This window comes from Mixophyes fleayi, chromosome 2, assembly GCF_038048845.1.
Source record: "Mixophyes fleayi isolate aMixFle1 chromosome 2, aMixFle1.hap1, whole genome shotgun sequence".
Lineage (NCBI taxonomy): Eukaryota > Metazoa > Chordata > Amphibia > Anura > Limnodynastidae > Mixophyes > Mixophyes fleayi.
The window spans coordinates 146,735,207-146,762,664 of NC_134403.1; the positions used below are offsets into that span (position 1 = coordinate 146,735,207).

General features: G+C 40.7%; 1 protein-coding gene across 1 annotated transcript in view; it reads right to left on the minus strand.

Moving 5' to 3' along the window:
* The window catches only part of MRPS9 (mitochondrial ribosomal protein S9), a 67,192-nt gene that overhangs the window by 21,748 nt on the left and 17,986 nt on the right, over positions 1–27,458 (minus strand). Inside the window, exons 3-5 of the mRNA XM_075200193.1 lie at positions 14,384–14,446; positions 13,431–13,461; positions 9,556–9,635 (exon numbers count right to left, since the gene is read on the minus strand). Coding sequence (XP_075056294.1) covers positions 9,556–9,635; positions 13,431–13,461; positions 14,384–14,446 — 174 coding nt within the window. The remainder of the gene's footprint in view (positions 1–9,555; positions 9,636–13,430; positions 13,462–14,383; positions 14,447–27,458) is intronic.

A 27,458-nucleotide genomic window follows, 5' to 3' on the forward strand; every position in this document is an offset into this window, starting at 1 on the left:
ACAAAAAAAGAGAGAGAGAGAGAGCGAGAGTGCCCGGGGCACAAAAAAAAGAGAGAGAGAGAGCGAGAGTGCCCGGGGCACAAAAAAGAGAGAGAGAGCGAGAGTGCCCGGGGCACAAAAAAGAGAGAGAGAGAGAGAGAGAGCGTGCCCGGGGCACAAAAAAAAAAAAAGAGAGAGAGAGAGCGTGCCCGGGGCACAAAAAAAAAAGAGAGAGAGAGAGAGCGTGCCCGGGGCACAAAAAAAAAAAGAGAGAGAGAGCGTGCCCGGGGCACAAAAAGAGAGAGGGAGCGAGAGTGCCCGGGGCACAAAAAAAGAGAGAGAGAGAGCGAGAGTGCCCGGGGCACAAAAAAAAGAGAGAGAGAGAGCGAGAGTGCCCGGGGCACAAAAAAAAGAGAGAGAGAGAGCGAGAGTGCCCGGGGCACAAAAAAAAGAGAGAGAGAGAGAGAGAGCGTGCCCGGGCACAAAAAAAAAAGAGAGAGAGAGAGCGTGCCCGGGGCACAAAAAAAAAAGAGAGAGAGAGCGCGAGAGTGCCCGGGGCACAAAAAGAGAGAGAGAGAACGAGAGTGCCCGGGGCACAAAAAGAGAGAGAGAACGAGAGTGCCCGGGGCACAAAAAGAGAGAGAGAGCGAGCGTGCCCGGGGCACAAAAAAAAAAAGAGAGAGAGAGAGAGCGTGCCCGGGGCACAAAAAGAGAGAGGGAGCGAGAGTGCCCGGGGCACAAAAAAAGAGAGAGAGAGAGCGAGAGTGCCCGGGGCACAAAAAAAAGAGAGAGAGAGAGCGAGAGTGCCCGGGGCACAAAAAAAAGAGAGAGAGCGAGAGTGCCCGGGGCACAAAAAAAAGAGAGAGAGAGAGCGTGCCCGGGGCACAAAAAAAAAAGAGAGAGAGAGCGAGCGTGCCCGGGGCACAAAAAAAAGAGAGAGAGCGCGAGAGTGCCCGGGGCACAAAAAGAGAGAGAGAGAACGAGAGTGCCCGGGGCACAAAAAGAGAGAGAGAACGAGAGTGCCCGGGGCACAAAAAGAGAGAGAGAGCGAGCGTGCCCGGGGCACAAAAAAAAAAAGAGAGAGAGAGAGCGCGAGAGTGCCCGGGGCACAAAAAGAGAGAGAGAGCGAGCGAGAGTGCCCGGGGCACAAAAAAGAGAGAGAGCGAGAGTGCCCGGGGCACAAAAAAAAGAGAGAGAGAGAGAGCAAGCATGCCCGGGGCACAAAAAAAGAGAGGGAGAGAGAGAGAGAGCGCGTGCCCGGGGCACAAAAAGAGAGAGAGCGAGAGTGCCCGGGGGACAAACAGAGAGCGCGAGAGTGCCCGGGGGACAAACAGAGAGCGCGAGAGTGCCCGGGGCACAAAAAGAGAGAGAGAGAACGAGAGTGCCCGGGGCACAAAAAGAGAGAGAGAACGAGAGTGCCCGGGGCACAAAAAGAGAGAGAGAGCGAGCGTGCCCGGGGCACAAAAAAAAAAAGAGAGAGAGAGCGAGCGAGAGTGCCCGGGGCACAAAAAAGAGAGAGAGCGAGAGTGCCCGGGGCACAAAAAAAAGAGAGAGAGAGAGAGCAAGCGTGCCCGGGGCACAAAAAAAGAGAGGGAGAGAGAGAGAGAGCGTGCCCGGGGCACAAAAAGAGAGAGAGCGAGAGTGCCCGGGGGACAAACAGAGAGAGCGAGAGTGCCCGGGGGACAAACAGAGAGAGCGAGAGTGCCCGGGGGACAAACAGAGAGAGCGAGAGTGCCCGGGGCACAAAAAAGAGAGAGAGCGAGAGTGCCCGGGGCACAAAAAAAGAGAGAGAGAGCGAGAGCGCCCAGGGCACAAAGAGAGAGAGAGCGAGAGCGCCCAGGGCACAAAGAGAGAGAGAGAGTGCCCGGGGCACAAAAAAGAGAGAGAGCGAGAGTGCCCGGGGCACAAAAAAAGAGAGAGAGAGCGAGAGTGCCCAGGGCACAAAGAGAGAGAGAGAGAGAGAGAGAGAGAGAGAGAGCGTGCCCGGGGCACAAAAAAAAAGAGAGAGAGAGCGCGAGAGTGCCTGGGGCACAAAAAGAGAGAGAGAGAGAGCGAGAGTGCCCGGGGCACAAAAAAAGAGAGAGAGCGAGCGTGCCCGGGGCACAAAAAAAAAAAAAGAGAGAGAGCGCGAGAGTGCCCGGGGCACAAAAAGAGAGAGGGAGCGAGAGTGCCCAGGGCACAAAAAAAGAGAGAGAGAGAGAGCGAGAGTGCCCGGGGCACAAAAAAAAGAGAGAGAGAGAGCGAGAGTGCCCGGGGCACAAAAAAGAGAGAGAGAGCGAGAGTGCCCGGGGCACAAAAAAGAGAGAGAGAGAGAGAGAGCGTGCCCGGGGCACAAAAAAAAAAAAAGAGAGAGAGAGAGCGTGCCCGGGGCACAAAAAAAAAAGAGAGAGAGAGAGAGCGTGCCCGGGGCACAAAAAAAAAAAAGAGAGAGAGAGCGTGCCCGGGGCACAAAAAGAGAGAGGGAGCGAGAGTGCCCGGGGCACAAAAAAAGAGAGAGAGAGAGCGAGAGTGCCCGGGGCACAAAAAAAAGAGAGAGAGAGAGCGAGAGTGCCCGGGGCACAAAAAAAAGAGAGAGAGAGAGCGAGAGTGCCCGGGGCACAAAAAAAAGAGAGAGAGAGAGAGAGAGCGTGCCCGGGGCACAAAAAAAAAAGAGAGAGAGAGAGCGTGCCCGGGGCACAAAAAAAAAAGAGAGAGAGAGCGCGAGAGTGCCCGGGGCACAAAAAGAGAGAGAGAGAACGAGAGTGCCCGGGGCACAAAAAGAGAGAGAGAACGAGAGTGCCCGGGGCACAAAAAGAGAGAGAGAGCGAGCGTGCCCGGGGCACAAAAAAAAAAAAGAGAGAGAGAGAGCGCGAGAGTGCCCGGGGCACAAAAAAAAAAAAGAGAGAGAGAGAGCGCGAGAGTGCCCGGGGCACAAAAAGAGAGAGAGAGCGAGCGAGAGTGCCCGGGGCACAAAAAAGAGAGAGAGCGAGAGTGCCCGGGGCACAAAAAAAAGAGAGAGAGAGAGAGCAAGCGTGCCCGGGGCACAAAAAAAGAGAGGGAGAGAGAGAGAGAGAGCGTGCCCGGGGCACAAAAAGAGAGAGAGCGAGAGTGCCCGGGGGACAAACAGAGAGAGCGAGAGTGCCCGGGGGACAAACAGAGAGAGCGAGAGTGCCCGGGGGACAAACAGAGAGAGCGAGAGTGCCCGGGGGACAAACAGAGAGAGCGAGAGTGCCCGGGGGACAAACAGAGAGAGCGAGAGTGCCCGGGGGACAAACAGAGAGAGCGAGAGTGCCCGGGGGACAAACAGAGAGAGCGAGAGTGCCCGGGGGACAAACAGAGAGAGCGAGAGTGCCCAGGGGGACAAACAGAGAGAGCGAGAGTGCCCAGGGGGACAAACAGAGAGAGCGAGAGTGCCCAGGGGGACAAACAGAGAGAGCGAGAGTGCCCAGGGGGACAAACAGAGAGAGCGAGAGAGCCAGAGTGCCCGGGGCACAAAAAGAGAGAGAGCGAGAGTGCCCAGCACAGAGTGAAAGAGAAAGCAATACAGTCCAATAAAGAGAGAGAATACCCAGCACACAGTCGGGGCAGAGAGAGAGTGAGAGACTATCCAACACAGAGAGAGATGCTGCAAAAAACACAAATAAAGAGAAAAATATTGCTCAACACAGAGTGAGAGAGAGTGAGTGAGAGCCCAACGCAGAATGAGAGGGAGAGAGAGAAAAAGAGGGAGCGCACAACACAGTCAGAGAGAACATGCGCCCAACACACAGGGGAGAGAGAGAGTGTCCAACACAGGTGTGTAGTCTGTTACGGATCAGGCTCCAGCAATGGTTTGTGAAGATTCAGATATAACTATTTTAAAATAAACAGAATCTAATTCTTCCTGCTGGGAAAGCAGTTCCATAAAGTGGCAGCAGATCAATGAGTAAGGTAGACCGTGTTTCATATTGCATTGCTGTTGTGGCTCTAGTGCTTTTGTGAATACTTAACAAAAAATAAGTCAAACTTTACATGCAAGAGAAACAAACTACATGAGGCTCTGTAAAGGAGACCTAGGTTTATATATTGCTATCCATCCCTTGTTATTCTCTAGTGAACAGAAATGGGATTTAAACACTTTGTAAATGGATACTAAAGGTATTAATATTCTCCAGATTTAGTACTCAGAAACTGCTATTTACAACACAACCCTCCACTGAGCAGAGGACAGACAAGAGCAATGAGGCTGTCACTACACGAACCACCAGCTGAGGCAGGGGAGCAAGAATAAGTCTATAGGACCACATTACCCATAACACTGTGTGCAATTTATAAACACTAGGAATTCACAGATGTGTTACCACTGGTTTCAGACTAAACTTTACTAAGTCCCTGGAGCATAGAAGACATATTGTAAAACACAACTAAATAAATTACAACATGTATTTATGGAGTCAAGGGTGAAAAGAAAGGTCTTTGCAAATGGACATAGCTGTGTAATAAATACCACAAGGCTAACAACACTGTATTAGTAATTGCTGAAGAAGCCATTTAGTGTCCTGTAACATGTTCATGCCCGCATGGCCAGCTAATATTTCTATATTATTACATTGCTGGCATTGATAAAAGCCAGGGCAATGGAAGTTTTAAATATAATGTGCATAGAATGAGTAGAAAAGCATAGTGTAGCTTATTGTGGGCCTGTACTCACTTGCATGGTTAAATTTATAAATAGGAGGTTGCAAAACGTATTGGATCTGCTATGCAGCATTCCAAATGATCCAGACAGTCCAAAAAAACAGAAGAAAAAAAGTCCTTGCTGCCTCGATCTAGTTGATATAGAAAAGTCCCAAACATTCCATAATTTTATCATATATCTACATACACATACACACTCACTGGCCTAGTGGTTAGCACTTCTGCCTCACAGCACTGGGGTCGTGAGTTCAATACCCAACCATGGCTTTATCTGTGTGGAGTCTGTATGTTCTCCCCGTGTTTGCGTGGGTTTCCTCCAGGTGCTCTGGTTTCCTCCCATACTCCAAAAACATACTTGTAGGATAATTGGCTGCTATCAAAATTGACCCTAGTGTCTCTCTGTGTCTATATTAGGAATTTAGACTGTAAGTTCCAATAGGGCAGGGACTGATGTGAATGAGTTCTCTGTACAGTGCTGCGAAATTAGTGGCGCTATATAAATAACTGATGATGATACACACACACATATACATACATACGCACATCTAGAGTGCAAGGGCCCCTTGCATTCTGATTGACAGACGACTGCACATGCACCACGCAACCTGTCTTACCAAAGGTATACACAGCTTTAGTGTATCAGCCATGACTAAGACATACATACCATATGGTTTAAAGATGAACTTAAGTGAAATAAAACATTTGATCAAAGCCCCAGTAGCAGCCATTCAATCAGCTGTGTTGGTAAGTATACATCAAACATCTCCAGGCCTTTATATCATTGCCAGTGCAGGACAGAAGCAGTCCCGAGCATCGGACCACTGCATTCCTTCCAGGTGTGTGTAGAGAAAGCGGTATTAATAAGATGTTCTATTTGCCTGGAGTTCAGTTTAATAGTAATACCATAAATATCACTGACTCTTAAGTCCACCCACAGAATACATATCAAACCTGCACGTGTGAACAAGTCTCACAATATTTCATGCAGCTGCACATATGCATTCTGTCCCTCTCATGCATGCAATCTATGAAGAAGAGAAGACTAACTTATTCCAGAAGTATAAGGTAATGCTGTGTCTGGATAGACTGCATATAAATGTTTTTTAGAACAATACAAAGAAAGAAAATGTATACCATAAATTTCCTGAAAGCAGATAAAAAGTTAAAAAACGCTGCTTCTTTAATGACCGAAACTATAAGGAGTTCATAGTACCATTCCTGGAGGGTTAAATGCCTGAGATACTTTGAAGCTTTCAGTTCTATATATGACATTAGACTTCCAGAGGTGTTGGGGGTTAAATGATTCTGAAGCACAAGCACTACAAATAAAAGCTTCATTCCTTCCAAAATGTGTAATTTCTTTATTATGATGGAATGCAACAAACACATCTTGCCCTTGGGTTGCTCTGTTTCAGCCAAAACAAATGCAAATGGCTCGTGGGATGACAGCTGTTTGATAAGGCCTCGACAAGACCTGCATGCTAGACTTTTTCTATTTTTTTTTTCTATGTGAAACTTGGGATGAGAGGCGGAAGGCAGGAAGAGAATTAATGTAGCATACAGTCTAAAGGCAATGCTACAACCGTGATTAAGTAGAAAAGTTAAAAGGCACAGATTTTCCACAGCCTCGCTGCGTGCAACCCATCCGTGTAACGAGTTGACAGGCCTAGCGCGTCCTCTCCATCATCCACTCCGACAGCTAAAACGCAGCACTGCATCCTTTTTTCAGAGGAAATTTGCGTCTGCACCATGAAGCGTTGTACATTATTTCTTAGCACTGCGGGGGGCTTAAGTCCATATGGAACCTTCACAAATATTACCACAGATCAAACCGGCGGCATCTCCAGGCAGATTTGACATACCTATTTAAATGAACAGCAGGGGTCCTGCGGCTGCCGGGGGCTGAGCAGGAGAGAAAACCTCTGTGGAAAGTGTGCTGCAGCTCTATTACTCAGCAAAGGCACTCTCTGCATTTATCACCCCTTTCATTTCTGCCAGGGCACAAAACTCATTTGCTCAAGGTCACTGATAACAACAGAACTTACATTAAAAAACATATTATAAACACACATTTGTATGTGTGTGTGTGGTGAGGGAGAACGAGCATATATATGCTGAGATATAGCACAAATTTTTACTCTTAAATATATAATTATATGTACAATTATGACAATGACCATAACAAATGTGTTTCTGCAGGTCATAGCTAAAATCAGCAATATCCAGCAGCGGTACCCTGAAACACATATATATTTATATACAGCGTTATTGGTGTAGTAATGTGACGGGAAATCCTTAGGTTTCATTTTTAATTGTCTTTAAACATTTATTGTTTGCAGCATTGAACACGTTTTTGAGATTTTTTTACGGACCAAAGAAAAAAATATAAAAATGACAGCACTCAGCTAGGGCTCCAGGCAGCTGCAGTGCTATTCAAAATAGAGGCTAAGCACTATTAACACACTATGGTAATAAAATAAATTAGAGCAGCAAGCAGAACAGGCACTATCATTTATTGGCAATCATTTATTTGAATTTGCTATATTTCTGGGATGAACAGTTTCTATCTTTAGCTTCTCTAAAGGCTGATGTTTGTGCTGCAAATGGAACTCACAGGAATGAATATGAAGCAATGGATCACAACTTGAAATTATATATCTGGCATTTTTGGCAAAAAAAGTTAAAATATATTAACCATGAGATCCTACCTGCTGTTAAATAATAAATATGCAGCATAAAGTAATGTCTCTGTTGCCCTTTGTTCGGTGCTGCTCTAAGCCTATACAGTAAATATCCTAAATTATTGTGACCTATTCAGACTGGAACTGTGATAAACCCATGTGTTCTGGCACAGAGAATAAAGCCTAGTACACACTGGGTACAAAATGACTTCACTGTAAAACGTGTTTGCCCCTATCACTAGAGAGGAGGACGTCCTTGAATAAGAAGGTATGTCCTGCTCTTAGTGAGTACAGCGAACACGTTCACCATAGTGATCGGTGATCTCTACAATAACAGGTACTGACTACACCGGAGAGAAAATGCTTTGAGGCAAGACATTCACCCAAGAACCTACTGCAAGCACAATGATTGTGATGCCTGCATATGCTTGTCTAATATGCGAAAAACAAACCAAAACGCCAATAGTGCATGAGTGAGATTTTACAGTGTTTGGCTCCCAATTCTGTATGTGTTAATAGAGAAAAATGTGTTTACAGTTAAGCTGGGTACACCTACAGGTTTTTCACCAGATTATCGTGCCAATCACACGATAGACGACTGTTAGGTCCAATATTGCATTAGTGTGCACGCTCCCATCATCATATTTTTTTGTACCAAAGCACATTGTATCGTTTGATTTGATAACTGGACTAAAAATTTCTTTTAACGATGGAACAAATTCTGCAGTGTGTCTGCACTCACGACCAGCAGTGTAGGGAGATCTCCATAGAGTTTACAGAGTCACAATCTTTTCTGCAGATGGCTATGACAGAGGTAGTGTAAGTGTGTACGCATGAATCGACATGCTGATCGGGACTTTTAGCCGTTGGTAAAATCATTAAAGATAACGCATCGGGAGAAATTTTCTGTAGTGTGTTCCCAGCTTTTGAAGATACTGCACTATGTTGATTAGAAAACATGTCACAGAAAGTCAGAGATAGTTAGATTGTCAACATTTCTGTCACATATATTCCTCATACTTGCCAACTGGGAGACTCCCGAAATTCAGGTCAGTCTCACGGACTCCCAGGAGAGCTGGCGATTCTCCCGCATCTGGCCACTTCAATAAAATTAGAGCCGGAATGTACGGTCGGAGGGGGCGGGGCTTAACGATTTGTGTCATTTTGGCCCCACCCCCAGTTATGTAATGCTTGTTTGAGGTCTAAAAAGTCCCAAAACAGGCATTACGTCACCAGGGGTGGGGCCAAAGGACACGAATCACGAAGCCCCCCCCCCCCCCCCCCCCCTCTGCCCTTACACCCCTCCTGCCCTCCAGGATCTCCCGGACCCAGCCAACATAAGGCTGGCAAGTATGGTATTCCTACCTACTGAACTAATTAAAGATTGTTCAATGTGTACATACTACCTAACTGTAGTAAAGGCTTATTTCTTTAAATGAGCATATGGTCATGTGGTCAGTTTTTATACTTTAGAACAGTCTGACCTCATAAAACTGCAGATACAGATGAAGCAGACATATCGCTCATTCGCAAAAAAAAATTTACACCACTAAACCACAGCATTCAATCAGACACTTGCTTTCATTTTCTAGCTTGCACTAAACAGATGAAAGATAACTGCTGATTGGTTGCTGTGGCTCAGTGCAAATTTTGCACCTAAATACAATGTTAGTGCGCTATATTTGTGAAATCATTATAGGTACAGTCTTTAACTTATGTCATGCGCTTTGTTGGTGAAAACCCCAAGGAGAGCCCCTGAACACTGGACTTTTTGATGATAGAGTGACAAAAAAAATCTTTGCTCACATGTAGCCAATTTTAATGCACTTTTCCTGTGTCAAACATGCTTGGTTTGGGTGCATGGTACATCTCCAACTGTGGTATTAGGAAGGAGCACACATTATTCCTGCAGTCATTATAGGGATCAATGATCCTTCTAGGCCTGTCGAGAATACAGTCCTCCAAACCTAATAAAATAACCTGCAAGACTTGGCTAGCTAAGCCCAAGCTGCTTATCCATAGTACACTAAATAAGATCAAGCAAAGAAAAGCATCCAAGCCCAATAATTCCCTGTCCAACATCACCATGAAATTTGTCCCAATAAGCTTTTCTAGGTATTTATTCATTGTCTTGGAAATAAAATGCAGAAACCTAGAGCCTATTTGAGAGTGTCTCTGGTGTAATTTAATGCTTTGGCTTGCTGTTCACACAATTTATCATACAGCAGAAGATACTCACGTGCATTAATGAGTAAAACTCTTGCTTGCCAGTGTAAAATAGAAAGTGGAACGGACGCTTATCTTCTCCCCATTGAATTGCTGATGGGAAGAAAAAAAAAAAAACACTTTTAGACATTTACTACACAGAGGTATTAATTACCCTGGTTAGAATACTTGTTTGCAATCCTTTTATATAAAAGGTATGATAAAGGAACACTACAGCCTTTAAAAGCATATATCTGATACTAGTGAGTGCAAGTTTCTTTCAACAAACTGAGATATCAAGTGCAGGTGCTGATTGACACGTTTTTTTTAACAGTGCCAATACTACCATGATGTGAAGTCCAAGTGAGGAACACACACCAGGTCGCACCACTTTCCAAAAATAAATATTACCGTAGTTACAAATATTTTTTGAGGAAAACATTTTGCACAAAAATACGTCAGTTTTATTGCTATTTAAGCGATTGGCATTTTTATGGTTGCTTTTCCCCAAGCTACCCAAATTACAAGAGTAAATGGGGCAATGATATATCAGTCCAAACTGCTATGCAAGTCTGATATAGAAAATTGTAGGCTTAAATGCACATGATTATAAATCAACGAACCAGTGAATACAATTTAAGCTGATAACAGGACAGGGCACTCTATTTAAAGCAGAATATATGCATATCAGTTTAGTACATCTGTTATATCATTAACAGTACAGTTTCATCCCATGCCCACTGAGATATACAGGAGGTAGCAAAAATGGAAATTAAACCTATATAAAGTCACTAAATAAGGCACTTGGCCACCATGTGTAGCACTGAATCTACCAGTGTCCAGCGTTATGCAGCAGGGATGTAGCAACATTCGTCCACAAGAAAGTCAGTGAACTGATGTCTGGGTGATGGTGGCAGAAAGCACTGTCTCGGGTATCATTACAGAATGTCCCCATACATGTTTGGCTGGGGCTCCGATCTGGTGATTGACAAAGCCATGACACAGTGATAACATTAAACCATTGGGCGAACGTGCTCTGTGATGGGGGTTTTATCATCCTGGAAGACACCACTCCAGTTAGGAAAGAAACACGGAGTGAAGATGATCACTCTGTATTATTAAGTTGCGATTAGCATTGTCTAGCCTTCTACGGGAATGACTGCACCCAAACTATGCAAAGAAAATGCACCACATAACATTACCTAACCACCTTCCACTAGAACCTTCCACTAGCACGCTGGGCTTTTGGCTGCCGTCACATGTGCACCTGTCCATTTGTTGAAAACATGAAGGATGATTCATCTAACCAGATCACCTTCCTACACTGTCCGGTAGTCCACTGTTAGTGCTCTTTCAACTACTAAACTTGTAAAAGCACATTGCTAGGTGCAATGAACAATTTATGCACTGCAACCCAGCTATGATATTGTGTTTGGTGGAGTTCTTGCCAGATTGCTTTTGATTAATAAGTGAGACAAGGCCAAATCTGAAACATCCAAAAGTTTACCACACGGTTCCATTAGCGCAGTCTGACAATCACCCCATACACTGTCACATGACTTCATAATGACTCCCCATGAGATGTAGGTTGGGATTAGTGGGTTTTTTTGTACTAATGCATGCTATCAATTGCAGCCAGTTTGGACTAAAATGGTCTAAATCCCCAAAATTCCAAATCATTGATCACATAACTGTACATATTTAATACATATATATGTAATATGGTCACAAATACGAGTATATATAAAACACTATAGAATACATATAACCCATTAATATTTGTATAGCCTGTACCTTCCCCTAATAAGGTTGCAAAATCATGTACAGTCAGTAATGTAGGTGCTAATGCCATTTAGCCATCTGGGGTAACTGTAGGGAACCAGAGATCCACACAGTAGTCATCAGAGATGCAGGGAAGTCATGATTTTCAGGACACATACACAACACCAATCATCCTGTCTTCCAAGGTCAGTGTTTTAAGAGATAAGGCCAGAGACGTAATGGACTGGAAACACATGACAGTTCAACAACTGTAGTATTAGGTACCTTATTAAAACAAGATATATTTGAAATCATAAAGTAAAGCCAATTGAGATTTTAAAAGACTAAAATGACTGGTGATAAATACACTTTAAACCCTATTCTTCTATGTAAGTTTATTTAACAAAATATAAATAAAAAAATCCAAAAAGAAACCTTCATGGCAGTGAAGCATTATGAAACTTCCCTTCTCTGCACAAAGCTGACATGATTGAAATTGCTGTCTTATGTACTACAGAAACCCTCCATGTTTGGCCTAGCAGTCATTGTTTTAATTTGACTGAGGAGTGAAAAGCATGTGTGGTTCTCTAATTTTTAAACCATCAAAAGCCAGTGATCTGTAGAAATTGCTTCAATATTAGACACTGCCAGTACACAGCATGGGCTTTGCATAAATTATTCTAAAATTGTGAGGGGGCGGAGGGCAACTTTATAGACAGAGGATAACCACACGTGATTAAAATGGACAAGAGAGTTCAGGGAGGATGTTAGGGGAATACTAGGAGATAAATAGGAATATCTGCATACATGACGTTCACCTAGGAAATCTGTCACCTACACCTACAGTGGAGGCAGCTATTTAGTCAGCTCCAAGGAAAATTCCAGTCAAACTTTTGAATATAAAAATAAATATATGTTTAAACAATGACTATTCCCCAAGAGGAGTCTTTTTCTCAGTATTTAGAGAGTTATTCCTAACATGGCAGCTTCGCATATGTCAACTAGCAGTGCTGCTAAACAGTTACAGCAGCTCAGTCTATTCAATAAAGCAAAAGCCATGGCTTTACTCCCTTTTCCGTTCGCTCATGACAATCCTCCCTCCTCTAATGTGGTCTGACCTACCCCTTCAGAGTTGTGAACAATCGATCGTCTCAGTGCTGGGACGAGACAACAGGCATGCTGGGAAATCTGGTTTCATCACCACTCCCTGTCTGCGGATTGTGCAATGGACCTTTCTACCTGCTAGTCCATTTAAACAAAGCCACAAGGGTTGTCAGATGGACCATCTTGAAGGAATTACTTTTACGTATATTTCTGGGGCACTACTTGTAAAAAAAATAATACACCACACAAACAGAACTTTATATCAATTCACCAGGAGCTAGTGACAACACCAAGGGTGAGCTCACAAAAGGTCTCCACTGAATGTAGGTGACAGAGTCACTGTAATATTAAAATTATAAAATTACCAATGAATGACAAGGTCAGTGTGCCTGTGTTGTGTCTTTCCACTGATGGAGGGGAGATGCAGGTGCTGACACCAGTGTAGCAGGGATCATTGATCCCTATAAGTAACTATGACACCCACGCACTCTACCATCATCTCCACACAAATAAGGACGGTCATAGATGTGGAAAATAAGGGTACTTATTTTTCCCATCCACTTTCATTCTGCATTACAAGAAGACACTCAGTGTGTATGAGCAGTGCTGTCTCACATAGTGATCAATGTCTACTAGTTCACTCATGTCTCTTCCTTATACTGGAAGGAAAATAACACGCAGCCAGGGTGGATTGTCCCTGGACACATTTCAGGCTGGAGTATCTAACTAAGGAAAGGGACGTCATAGATAATCAGAAGTCCAGGGTTTTTCCAGACAGGTTATGTAAAATAGTGAAATAGTGGAATGTTCTAATCAATCATGAGTGGATGCTGTTCTGTGCACAGTCTGTATATGAAAAAGACGTTACAGGGCCACTATTTAAGGACACAAACAGCGTGATATATGCCTACATTGCTTACATTCCACCATGTGCCTATACTGACACACAAAGCAGGACGTGAAAATTACTACCTTGCGGAAAAATAAAAATACAAAACAATAAAACATTAAAATGTGACACATTGTGACATTTCATTTACTTACCCAGTTGCTTTGGGAAAATCTCATCAGGATGCTATACAAGGAAAACAACACACACAATTATATATTAGAATATTAACGTTACTACACACTAAAGTTAAAGGGTAAAGTAAACTTTCATCAGCAAGAATATTTTATTAGTTACAAATTATATATATATATATATATATATATATATATATATATATATATATATATATATATATATATATATATATATATATATATATATATACACACACACACACACACAACTCCAAATTGCAGACAAACAGAACATGCAATAACGTATAAATAGTGTTACTAATAGGGCACATCAAAAGCATTAAACCTAACATCAAAATGGAATTATTAATGTGACTGAATGTGTCGTTCTGCACGAGTTTCTCGGAACTGGTTTTAAAAATCATTTAAGGAAATTTTGGATGCACTTATATGCAATTTTATGTAAACGCATCTAAAATAGATAATTTGATACGAAAAATGGTAGCAGAGAAGGTGTTGCAGAAGTCTGGGTATATGTGCGTATATAATATATACTACCCAAGGGTCATGCTTATATGTCAGATATCCTGTAAAAAATATCCTTACACTTGTCATCACTCCTGTAAAATGGAACTTATATTTGGAGAACAGTGAGGTTCCTTGTCTGTCACGTGACTCATTTTGAAAGCGTTCTGTTTCAGGATGCAGAACATATCAGTAATGGTAACACACATCAGCACAGGACATGAAAACAAAGAAAATTGATTGCATAAATTCAAATGTGTGTATTATAAGTGATAATGTAATAGCTTACGGTAAAATAAAAAGGATATTAGAAGTTACCTTAGCATTTTGTGACCTGTATAAAGTACACGGCTGATATGGCACCGATAAGTCACACCTCTATGACTTTCTGACACTAGATCATATAACATAATACATGCAATAAATACAGAAGAGTGTAATTGTACCTTCATAATTGGACGCGCTCTCTTGTCAAATAATCCAGAAGGGAAGAGGTAGGTAATGGCTTTCTGCAATAAGAGAATACAATTAGAACACTGACAGTACTCCATTAACTGAAATCTCATACATGCTCTACTACGTGGAAAAGCAATTTTTTTACCAATACGTTTTTTGGTTCAATAATGAGACAAATCGGTAAAAGCTGCTTCTTTTGTTTATTTTTACTTGAAAAGTTTTTTTTATTGTGTTTACAAAGTAAAGCAAAACAGACATAACAATGTTTAATGGTTGCAATCAGTAATATCAGAAATTTGTACAATCAACATTGTTGACATATTACAAAAACCAACCAGAAATAAAAACATAATCCAGAAATAGATGGGGTCGGTGGGGGTGGAGGGGAGCAAGGGAGGCATATATAGAGACAGGCAGCATATCGAAAAGGCACATTTGGAAATGTTAGAACAGTAAGGCGCTAGATTAGATACCAAAGGTCTTGTGGGGGCTGAAATTCCCTATAATATTCATACCACGGGAACCACTTGATCAACAGGGAGGACACAGCAGTGGAATATTTGAAACCAATTGTTTCCATCTCATAACTGCGTTGTGTTTTGGATATAGGGGGTCAGGCTTCAGTGCCGGGGGATGTGATGGGTCAGACTGTATCCAGTGTCTGATCTAGAGATATTTATAAAATCGGTAAGTGCTGCTTCTTTGTCTATTTTTTGCTGAGAAAGCTTCTGCAACAGCACTTCACAACTTCTGGATCTCTCTTCTGCTAAACAGAAGTCAAAAATAATGTGTGAAATGATGAGCCCTGGGTGGACTTGGTAAGATGCTGAAACGAGACTTTTCACAACCACCGGAGAAATGACACTATTTGATCAAGTTCATATCTATGCTGTTACTATTCTCCATATTTGCGAGTTTGTTCCCTATGTTTTAATGTAATACACATCAATATTTTGTATTTCAGAATGAATGCTTTTTGCACTCAAACAGAAGAGAGATTTGATTGCGTTAAGGCGATATAAATCCCAAAATACAATCCTGTACACAATATATTCACTTGTACACAGAGAACACCATGGTTTATTTCTCTTTAGGTATTATGTACTAGATGTGCACCTAAATTAAAATAAAAAGACCGCAAAAACATCTGATTTATGAACGTTTCAGATGAGCACACTGTTTTTTTTTTATATATTCTTAATATTGTTCACATATTCACAACTATTTATTTACCAAACACAAACTTACATTACAAAAACTCTTTAAATGATAAACTTAATTTTTCACCTTTAATAGGCGAGTATTCGCTCATTTATTTTACTTATTGCATCAAATACATAGAATGTTGCACACTACAGGGTATTGCTCACTTTAAACTTTCATTCCTTATCGCAAGGATAAGAAATTAGCGTGGAAATTTATTAAAATTGATTAGCTGGGACAGCGACTCCGATAGGAGACTGTCCCAGCGAATAATCTATAGTAAAGTGATCGTAAGTGCATGGCATAGCTGAATTTGCCATAGAGTATAACGGCTAACGACATCTGAAGATGGCGTTGCTACCTGGACAAGTTCCTTAACTTCGGAGCTTGATTATTAGGGCAAAACCGTAGTCCCTATTGACCCCTATGGGGACTGGATTTGCGATTGAAGAGGCTGGGGCCGCAGCAGGTATCCGAGATATCTGCTGTGGTCCTCCAAATAAATAGCCTTGTTACTATTTCTATGTTTTAATGTAGTTTTCGGGAGTATAGGTTGATAAATTTGACCCTATATGTGTTTTCTCTCTCTCCCGTATTCTTTAATCTGCGGTATGACCAGCACAAGTTTACTGACCAAGACAATTGGGGAAGAGTAGTGATTTAATAAAGCCAGATGGGAAAATGACTGCTATTCCAATACAAATAGTACCTCTATTCTGCTGAGAAAGGGATTGCTTTAATATATATGTAAATGGTTAAGGAAATCTTTACAAAATAAATGAGGTATTCACTGACCATGCACATGCAAAGTTGTTAATCTTTGACGAAATTAGGGAGATATCTGCGTGGGTGTGGTTGGCGTGTGGGTGATCTGGTTAACATAGGTGAGATTTTGGCAGAGTAATCCTAGAACCCAGCACATGAAGCACACCCACCAAGTTCAGGCTTAGTGTTGCCAACATTTCACTTCCAAAATAAGGGACAGATAACCAACTGGAAGGAATCGTGCAGTAGCATTATAGCAATATAAAGAGTTCACAATTGTACACAGAATGCACATACAAGGCATAAAGGGGACTATTTAGAGTGCTTGTGTAGCAGATATGTTAATATACATTTTCAGTCCATAATTCGAGGTAATAATGACAATTATTTAATAATTGTCAATATACATATGTGACAATGCAACCTGGATTCATGCATTTCAGATGTAACTAACATAACGGATATGGCAAAATACTATGTATATGAGAATATGCTGTCAAGCACTCTGTAGTTTTACTCCTTTACTTAAAGAACTCCAACCAAATGGAATGCCCACCCCTATGATATCGCAACACAGGGACTCTTTCCCCGGGGACCAATTCAATTACAGTTTAATTGCAAGACAACAAGTAGACCAAGTAAAATTCAAACAATTGTCAATGAGCAGAATTCACTCAAAACAGCACCCGACTGGTTGAGATTCCACTGTCCGTGTACACTCACTGCTGAAAACTGTTAAGTGACAATAACAACGTAATACAAACTTCATTTGGGTGAAGTTCCTTAACGGTTACCATCCTGGCTGGTCATTAATATCAGTGCTCATAGATACCTGACTCTAAAAACTCTATCGATTTTAAAGAACATAATAATAATAATAAAATAATAATAATAATCACATAGTGGACAGGACACCTGAGGCTTTCTAGAAGTTGATGTCCTTAGTTATGGTCTTAAGTGCGAGGCCTATAAATCTAGCCTGGGTGGAAAAAAAACCCTTGTTAACTACATGACTAATAGAACATTGTTGTAGTCCTGATGTACAAGAAAACTGTGTCTAAGTTCCTGCAATAAGGACAGATGTTTTCCTAATCCGATCTATATATTTTCTTGGTTTTTATTTCAGCCTAATCGGCATATATGGTATAGAAATGGATGTGCTTTAAAACCAGGACATCTGGGCTAATACAGGATTATTGGCAAGCTTTACGTGATGTATAATAGTAATGATGTAAAAGTATGCGGACATGGGAGCACAAATTAACCATGTTTTTAGCGCATACAAACGGTTGTGCTCCCTGGCTAGGCTTTCCTGTAGCAATGTATCAGAAACCTGTAGGGCATCAAAGTTGTGTGGCTTCTGATAATGAAATAACCAAATATGGCGGGTATGGGTGCACAACGGGCCGGGAGTTTGGCTTTCTAACTCTGCCATTCAGTATTCCCATTCTGTTCCACCATTTGAACTCCAATTACATAATTCACCAATAAGAATTCACCAGTTAACCATGTTATTTTCCCCGACCACCTCTCTTATTGTTCAGGGAAGACTGTTACTAAAACAATATGAGATGAAATCATGTTATTCGGTATGTTTTCACCCACTGATAGGAGCTGCTGTGGGCTTACAAATATACAGCGATCGGTTGAATGACCTGGGTGCTGGTCGTGTGACACAATGTTTTTTCTGATCTGAGCATCACTAACCCTCTGGAAGCCTTACTGGGGTTTCACCAACACTTTGAATAGAATGTTATAACAAAAGCAGTTGGAACAATGATTGGTTAAGATTCATATCAAACTGGAATCTCTGAAATATCAGTGTTGTTAGCCAGGATGTATAGTGCATCTATTCCATTATATCATTTTTTAGCAATACTTCCCCTTTAATAATGCCTGATGTAGAATCATAAAACTAGAATATATATTTTTTAATTTTCTACATTTTTGGCTACAGAATGAACGCATACACACCATAAATAATGTACAATGGTAACCTTTGATTTCACTGATGAATGAAATTAAGACATGTGAAATTATCTTCATGGATATCTTTAGATTGTGATTAGACATCACAGCTATAATTAGCACCAATTAAGATATTGGCTCCATTTTTATATTGCAGGAAAAAAATGTGCTAGAAAAATAGCTGTACAGACAACAGAACAACAATAAAAAGGTCAGCTAAATTACTATGTAAAGTGACTTTATTTTATTGTTTTTATAATACTAATTACAAAGACATTTTAGCCCTATTAATCAGTGTCAGAGAGCTGGCACAGCAACCAAGAGAGTCCATATTGACCATTCCCAATTGGTGACTAGCAAAGATGCCAGGTGGACTTGCCCACACCTCTGCAGTCAATGTAACAAGAGATCCTGGGTTAAATTATATTGTTGTCTTCCACCCAGATACTCTGTGCTTGCGTGTGCTGATGAACAGATATAAGGTACGGTGTTACTAGTGGTCTTCTGCTACAAATCAGAGAGACAATGACTTTGTTGAAACCTCCACACAATCAGTGCATCAGCCAATGTGAAATAAAGATAATGCCACAGGGAGCACCGGTCCCTGATCAAATTTGTTCCCAGTAACACAGACAGCTCCTTCTGAACAGTAAGGACCAGGCTTGTACTGGGGTCTGTATAATGGTGGCTTGGAGGAGAGGTTATGTTTGTGCAATGGAGAGGGAAGCCAGCAGTCAGACAGTGGTGGCAGCTCTGTACAGTTTGGTTATTGGGGCAGCTCTGTACATTGGGTGAATAAAGATCAGAGAAATGTGCCCTAAAATATCCTAACTTGCCTAGGACCCTATTTGGTCTTAATCTGGCTCTCCACCACATTAAGGAACTTAAGTCCTCAAAAAACCTGTTGCAGGTACCACTAAACCCTAAAAATCAAATCTTTAGATAAGAACCATTAAAGTAACCTGACATTCCACTGCAACTCTTTTTAAAAAAAGTAAGGTATTTCTTTCTCAGTTCAATGAAGAGAGCATAAGCACCTCCCACATATTCAAAACAGCATCCTAATGGGATCTCATACAGATCAAAAAGCTAGGACTGCAGCCATTTGAGCTGTTGTGACATCACTTACCCGCCTTAAACACTAATCTACACAGCACATTTCTGCAGAGCTAATCTGCAAACCAGTCACGTACACTATTGTCTGTTACAGAAGAAACTCCCTCTTAATATGGTCAACCGCTGAGGAACATTCAAAGGTGAAAAAGATCATGGCGAACATTTCAGTTAAGCATAAACACTAAAAATGCACCAGCAAAACACAGCCGGTTATATATTAATGTCAGATAGTGGCTTTATTTGCTCTTCAAAGATTTCCCTGTTACAAAAAAAAATTATACTAATGCATTATAAGTGAAAAGATAACATAACCATCAGACATTTAAATGTCTTTTTTCTCTTGCTCCGTCTCAGCTAGCAAAACAATAAGATTGCACTGTAGTTGCCCTCATGGAAGATCATATCTTCCATTGGACTTTATGAAACCGCCATACTGATTCTGAGACACACAGAACACACTGCAGATGTAGGATTCTAGCCAGAGGGCATAACATTACAATAGATTTGTATACCATCCAATAGCACTCTTCAAAGATCATTCACACAGCATCACTTATAAATACACAAATTTAGGGAATTAAAGAGACCCTTTTTAAATTCAAATACAGTGTGTTCCGGACACCGTGTCCATGCCTGATGGGCCTTGTGCAATCTTCCAGAGATATTTACAGATATTTGAAGCTTTAGAATTGCTGGACCTCTTGAATTTTAACCAGATGTTCCTATCTTCCTGCACGGCGCAGCTTATCCCTTGATCAAAGGCATATACTTTCATACAAAGGTAAAAGAAACAAACCAAGAAAACAAATAAGAATTTCCTTATATGAAGCAATATTATTTCACAAAACGATATACTTTCAGCAGATTACCACTGCTAAGGCTCCGACCACGGGGAAGCACAGAAGAGGTTCTGTCGGTCTATTAAAAGACACCACAGAAAATTTTTAGGAACCTACAGCTAGCCAAACACAGGCAGAAACACCAAGTACCGAAGGGATAGGTCTGTGTCCAATTTTGACACGCAGATTGTTCAGGCCAAATGACCAGATCGCAGGCTGTTCCAAGCACAGCTGTCAGGTTGTAGAATTTTTCGGTCACTAAATCCCATTTCCATTGCACTTTTTAAGTTGATCTCAATGGATAGAAACAGATACTGTGCACAGGGGCAATGTACCGCATGTAGATAGTGCAACAGTGATAGGGAAAGAGCATTTACCTGTGTATTACCATCTAACTGAGGTCCACCATGTCAAACATTTTAACGGCTGTCATAATAAGGGGGTTATCAGATAAGTACTTGTGGCAAGATATTTTTTATGCAACTTTTTTTTTGTTTTTTTTGTCAACATCAATAAAATCAACACTTTCTATAATGTGCTTCTTCAATGTGTTTTCCTTGTGAAATAAAAATCCCAAAGAGCACCATGGGTAAAAGTGGTTGAGAACATATTTTTCAAAGGGTTATAAAATCTCTGTGCATATATATATATATATATATATATATATATATATATATATATATATATATATATATATATATATATATATATATATATATATATGTATGTATATGTATATAATTTGTAACTAATAAAATATTCTTGCTGATGAAAGTTTACTTTACACTTTAACTTTATTGTGTAGTAACATTAATATTCTAAAATATAATTGTATGTGTTGTTTTCCTTGTATAGCATCCTGATAAGATTTACCCAAAGCAACTGGGTAAGTAAATGAAATGTCCCATTTTAAGGTTTTATTGTTTTGTATTTTTATTTTTCCGCAAGGTAGTAATTTTCACGTCCTGTATTTTTTATGCAACTTTTTTTTTGTTTTTTTTGTCAACATCAATAAAATCAACACTTTCTATAATGTGCAAAGCTTCTTTAATGTGTTTTCCTTGTGAAATAAAAATCCCAAAGAGCACCATGGGTAAAAGTGGCTGAGAACATATTTTTCAAAGGGTTATAAAATCTCTGTGCATATATATAATATATATATATATATATATATATATATATATATATATATATATATATATATAGATAGATAGTAGAGTTATCTGGATAAATACTAGAGATGGGCGGGTCCGGTTCCCCGAGAACCCACCCGAACTTTGGGTATCCGAGTACCGAGCTGAGCAGCGCGGTACTCTCCTGCCCACTCCAAATCCAATTGAGGCCGAACGTCATCGTGACGTCGTCGGATCTCGTGGCTCGGTTCTCCCGATACTTCAAGATTATAAATACCAGCCTCCACAGCAATCCATCGCCATTTGACAGAGGGAGAGAGCAGGGTGTAGTCACAGGCTGATTAGAGCAGGGACAGAGAATACAATATTCTTATTCCAATTGCTGTAACAAAAATCGCTAGAGAAGAGAGGAGGATAGAGGTTTATTTTATTTTTGTAATATTTGGCACTCCCCAGTGCTTTTGGGGTGTCCCCCATAATTGTGCATAAATATTTCTGGCTGTCAAAATTACTATCTGTCAGCAGTATCTACCAACTAAATTTTAGCACTACAAGTGTTTTGCGCTCAGAATGGATTTAAAGCAGTCCATATATGATCAGAATGAGCAACCAGGTTCTGTCACCAGTCCTGATGTTAGTGTTCCCAGTACATCATCTGGGCAAGGCGATGTCAAACTACACAGTGTTTCGAAATCAGTCCAAAAAACCAAAACCCCCAAAAAATTTACCGTGTTGAAGCGAAAAAGAAGTGTTACTGAGGAAAAGTTAAGTGGCGATAAAAAAAAAAATTGCCAACATGCCATTCTACACACGCAGTGGCAAAGAGAGAATGAGGCCTTCACCTTTGGCTATTAGTGGCAGATCCAAAAATGTTACTGAGACTACAAGTGGTGCACAACTACTGTTACGCGTCAATGTTTGCTCTGAATCAGAAATGACACCAATCCCTGTGGAGAGTCCATCCAACAGTGGGATGTCTAATCATGAGCATTCTGTTAGTGTACCCATAAGGAAGGGCCCTTTCAGCAGTTCTGCTGATGTGTGCCTGAACAGCCCGAGTGTAGCCGGTGATACACCAAGTGAGGATGACACTTTGTCTTTAGAAGAGGATGTGGGGGAGATTTGGGTATCCGACGATGAGGATGCGGTTGATTGTGTAAGTCCTGCAGCAGTGTGGCACCAGTGGGAGCAGTTCTGGCACGTGAGGTTCTGGCACCAATATGCACTTTCCAAACACAAGCAGGGATGACGCAGGTGGCAGACCACAACAGTGTGACATCTGGGCTGGTTTGAAGGATTTGTCAAAAAAATGTGTGACCTTGACCATAACTCCAACCAATCCTACTATTAACATGCAAAGGATGGTGGAGGGCCTATCAAGGATTAAACTGTATTTTTTCTAATTTTCACTAATAATGTTTGGGTGTAATATACACCCAAAGACGAGTGCTCAATTGCTAAGAGTCATTGATGAAGAGGAAGACAAGCAGGCTTGTCTGTAGAATTTGCAGGCAAACTGTGCTGCGTTATATAGGTAACACCCAAAAAGAAGAGCTCCATTGCTCCAATGCTAATTGTAATTGCTGAAATAGAAATAATAGGGCTGACAGTCTTGGTCTAAATCTGCAGTTACATTTTATTGTACCATAGCTCACTGCAAAATAGGAGAGGTGGCAGGGTGTAGTGATAATCTTCCTCAAACAATACTAATTCATCCCACCATCATATAAGTCTGTGTAGTATGATGTAATTGCTGATAATGGCCTTCCAAAGGGAATGACTAGTTGATTTTAGGGCAGAGCTGTCACGATTTTTGGGCAATTCTTTTACAGCACAGCAAATATCAAAATGTTGAGCGGACTCATTTGCATCACCACTGGGTGTCCTGGGAAAGCAATTTCTTTTACAACAAGCAGTTGCTAGAGAAACTGAAGGAGAAGACGTCCCAACAAGATGTTGATAAGTCTGGGATCCTTGCAAAGAAAATTAAGTATTTAATCTACAATTAAAATATAGTTAGCACATTTACTTCGTTTTATTGCACACTATAATTTTCTGTAGCACCTTTTCAAAAGGTATTAAGCCAATAACTTGACTCAAGCTAACCGTGTCTGCACTTTCTTCATAGGTAACTACTTCGCTGGACTAAAGTATATTCCCCTCAAATGCTAGTCTTCTTGCAGCTGCTGCATTCTCCTACATGCTGTTGCAGAAACCAGAAATTGACCCTAAATGTTTCTGGACACAAACAGCATCTCCTGCATATCATTTTTAAAAAGTTCTGTAACACCAAGTTGATAGTGTGTGCAAAACAGGAAATGTGATGGAATTCAACCCCGCTGTAATGCTTGACCAATATTGGGGTCGTAATCAGAAATCACATATCATCAGGAGAGTCCAAGCAGGATTAGCCATCTTTCAATGACATCCCTTAGTTTTTGGAACAGTTTGTCAGCTGTATGCCTCTTACTGAAGCATCTGATACACAGAGTAGCCTACTTCTCAAAAATGGGACGTACCTGGGTACATGCTGCTGCTGTCCATGCTGGGGAAGGCAAATGACCAACCCAGTGGGCTTTCACAGTCATATAATCTTTAGTTTGCCCAGTTCCGCTTGTACACATATCTGTGGTTAAGTGTACAGTGGGTAGAATGCCATTTTGTCGCCCAATAATTAAATTTTTAGGAACTTTCCGGTACAGGAGAGAATTAGCTTTTCTAGTAAAATGGTATAGTGATGACATTTGCTAACAGGGACAGAACACCTCAATTAAATGTCTTAAACCAACTGTATTAATAGTGGACATTGGACGCAGATCTAACACTAGCATAGTACCCAGGGCGTCTGTGATCCGCTTTGCGACTGGGTGACAGGTTTCATTCTTGCTTCCTCTTGCAGAGGATCGTTTAACTGCCAATTGTTGGTTCAGGGGATATTGATTATGAAGGTGTTGGGGGGGAAGATTGCAGGTGCTGGGATGTAGATGAGAGAAGGGAGGTAGATTATGCTGGACTGCTTGTTGTTATTTTTTTTAACCAAAGTTTCTGATTTTCCCAACAGTTTTCCAAGAACTCGCTGAAAAATGACGAAACATGGATGAGGATCCCAGATGGTTAAGGTCTCTAACCTCTACTGAGTGTGGCTTTAAAAACGCTACAAATGGATAGACAACTCTTGCCAGGATTTGTGTAAAAATAATTCCACACATAAGAGGTGGATTTTTGGTCTTATGCCCAGGCATGACAATGGGCTTTTTGTTATCAGTGGCAAGAACTGCAGCAATTTTTCTTTTCAAGTGTATGAAAATCATATTGTGACCTAGGAGGTGTTCAAAATTGAATAAAAAATGACTGGAAATTAGTGTTACTGAGGTTAATAATAATGTAGCTACAAATTAATACATAAATTATGTTATTTTAGCACCAATAAATGTAATTTTTTTAACAAATTGCAAAACAAAACTAAAACACAACGGTAATCCAGATGCAAAACCGAATCCAAAACCAAAACACGGGGGTCAGTGACCATCTCTAATAAATACTGTCTTTTATGTTTTTACTCTGTTACCACACAGAGTCTCATTTTTATTACCCAATAGTATCCATAGTGAAACACAATCCAAAAGCAAACGTGAACTTGGGAGAAAATAAGCAAAAAACAAAAATAAATAAAGATTTTTAATTCAAAAACCCCTGTAGTACATACAAATATCATTTGGACAAAAGTAGATCAAATAACAGAGTAGTTTCTTTATGCCCGAGAATGGTCACCATGATACAGGCTAAGATTCTGATGGCTCGAAGAACATTATCTTAATTGGATGAGGTCCCGCTATTTTGATATACGATATACTGATTTATGATAATGACTCTTAAAATAAAGAATTTGGCATTGACAGATATGTGGCAGGTATAATTCAATCATACCCAAAAGGAAATTATGGATTAATTACACAGCAGTAAAAATTGACAATTACAAATTTGTGATTATCTTCTTTCCAAGTCTGGGTAAAGAAATACATCAATGTCTGCAGTGCATTTGTTTTTCCATGCCCTCATCATTAGAGAAATGTGCAATAAATAACTTATGTCGTATTATGTCAAAGTGCTCCAGGAACAGATTCCTGTATCTACTGATCAGCATACATGCACAGCTCCTGCTAACCAGACCCTATGAGCACTGACGACACAGGACTGCAACCAGATTATATACCTTGGCCACATTTATAGTTGGGTGCACATCAATTTTTGTGACATAAACATATGCATTTATGTACTGTGCATGCATACCAAATAGTTCTGTATCTAGATATGTACATATCTTGAATGTGCGACCCCATACACCTAGGGAGGTTTGTCTGGGGTGGGCAAGGGTAAGGTAAGCACATTAAAGATGAATAGTATTTATAGAACGGACAGAAAGAATTAGTACTTGAAGGGCACTCTTTTAGACAGATAGTTGTAGTATTGTTACAATGTACATTAAAATAAACAATCTTTATTGATATATATTAAAAATGACTAAAGCGAAATATTAAAAATCAAGTGAGTTGTTTCTGAACCAAAATAATGAGCAGTTAAAAGGTAGAAAACTACCACACCGGCTTGCTGTTTTGTATATTATACTAGCAGAATACCCGGCGTTGCCCGGGATTTAAAGAATTTTAAGACACAACTGTGTTACAAAGTGTTTCTCTGAGTTTGAAGAGACCAGTTACTGGATGAAGCGGCATTAAACCATTCCCAATATTTAAGAAATGATCAGCAAACTGACCGTCCATTGTGTTGCCATGCAGAGAAACTCTCATATTTGTGGTTAGTCGCAAAGTGCGAACATGCCTGCAAAGATGTGATGATTTAAGGCATGCATTAATTTCATCCGGCATTGTTTCTTTTGGAATGACCAGCAATGTTTGTCGAAAATCTCCAGCCAATACAACAGTGACTCCACCCATTAGTAAATCAGTGCCTCTTAAAAATTGAAGTGTTTGATTGAGGGCCTGTAAAGCATTTTTGTGTGACATGGTGCATTTATCCCATACAATGACCTGACATTCCTGCAGAATCTGAGCTTTTTCTGTTCGTTTAGTGATATTGCAGACGGGAGTTTCACTTCGGGCCAGATTAAGTGCTAACCTGAAAGCTGAATGTGCTGTTCTTCCACCAGGGAGCAAAGTTGCAGCAATTCCAGAAGAGGCCACAGCAATAGCTATCTTAGAATGTACTCGAATTTTAGCAAGTAACAACTTGATGAGAAACGTCTTACCTGTTCTTCCGGGTGCATCCAGAAAAAATATATTTCCCCTTTTTTTTGGAACTTGTTCCAAGACATTGTTCCAGTCATTAAAGAGTTATGGTCGTTTTAGATGATTTTTAGTTGTTACCCCCCTCGCCTCCCCCACCCTTAGGAGTGCTAGGGGTGTCTTGCCCCTACAATATTTGTTGTCAGACTGTAAGTCATATGTGTACCAGGTTTGGTGTAAATTGTTCCAGACATTCCAGAGTTATGGTCGTTTTCGATGATTTTTAGGCGTTACCCCCCTCGCCACCCCCACCCCGTAATGAATTTCAATTTTAAATTTTTTTAGTTGCCTCCGTCATGTTTTAATACACTCGTATGCAAAATTTCATGATCTTCGCTTGTAAAATGTGGATTTGTATAGAAAGACAGACAGAAGGACAAATTTTCTCTTTTATATATTAGATCACTATTGCTGATAGAGAATCCATATAATATTTAAATGGAAAGTGTTTATGAAATATATGGGAATACCTATACTTGTTCCCTAATAAATAATCCTATTACAGACGATAGGAAGGGACCCATTTTATGGGTTAAGATATTTAAATTGACACGTATAATCACTTTCTGTAGAATAGAAGGTTAGATAGTTCAGTAATCTGTCCATGTACTACTGATTAGAGTATGCTATTCAAATGAAAGCCATTCACTATAGACTTAGTAATATGCTGTGTAGTTTGTAAATATCATCGCTGATCCCTGTTAATGAGTCTGAGAGTAAGTAACTGGTAACATAATA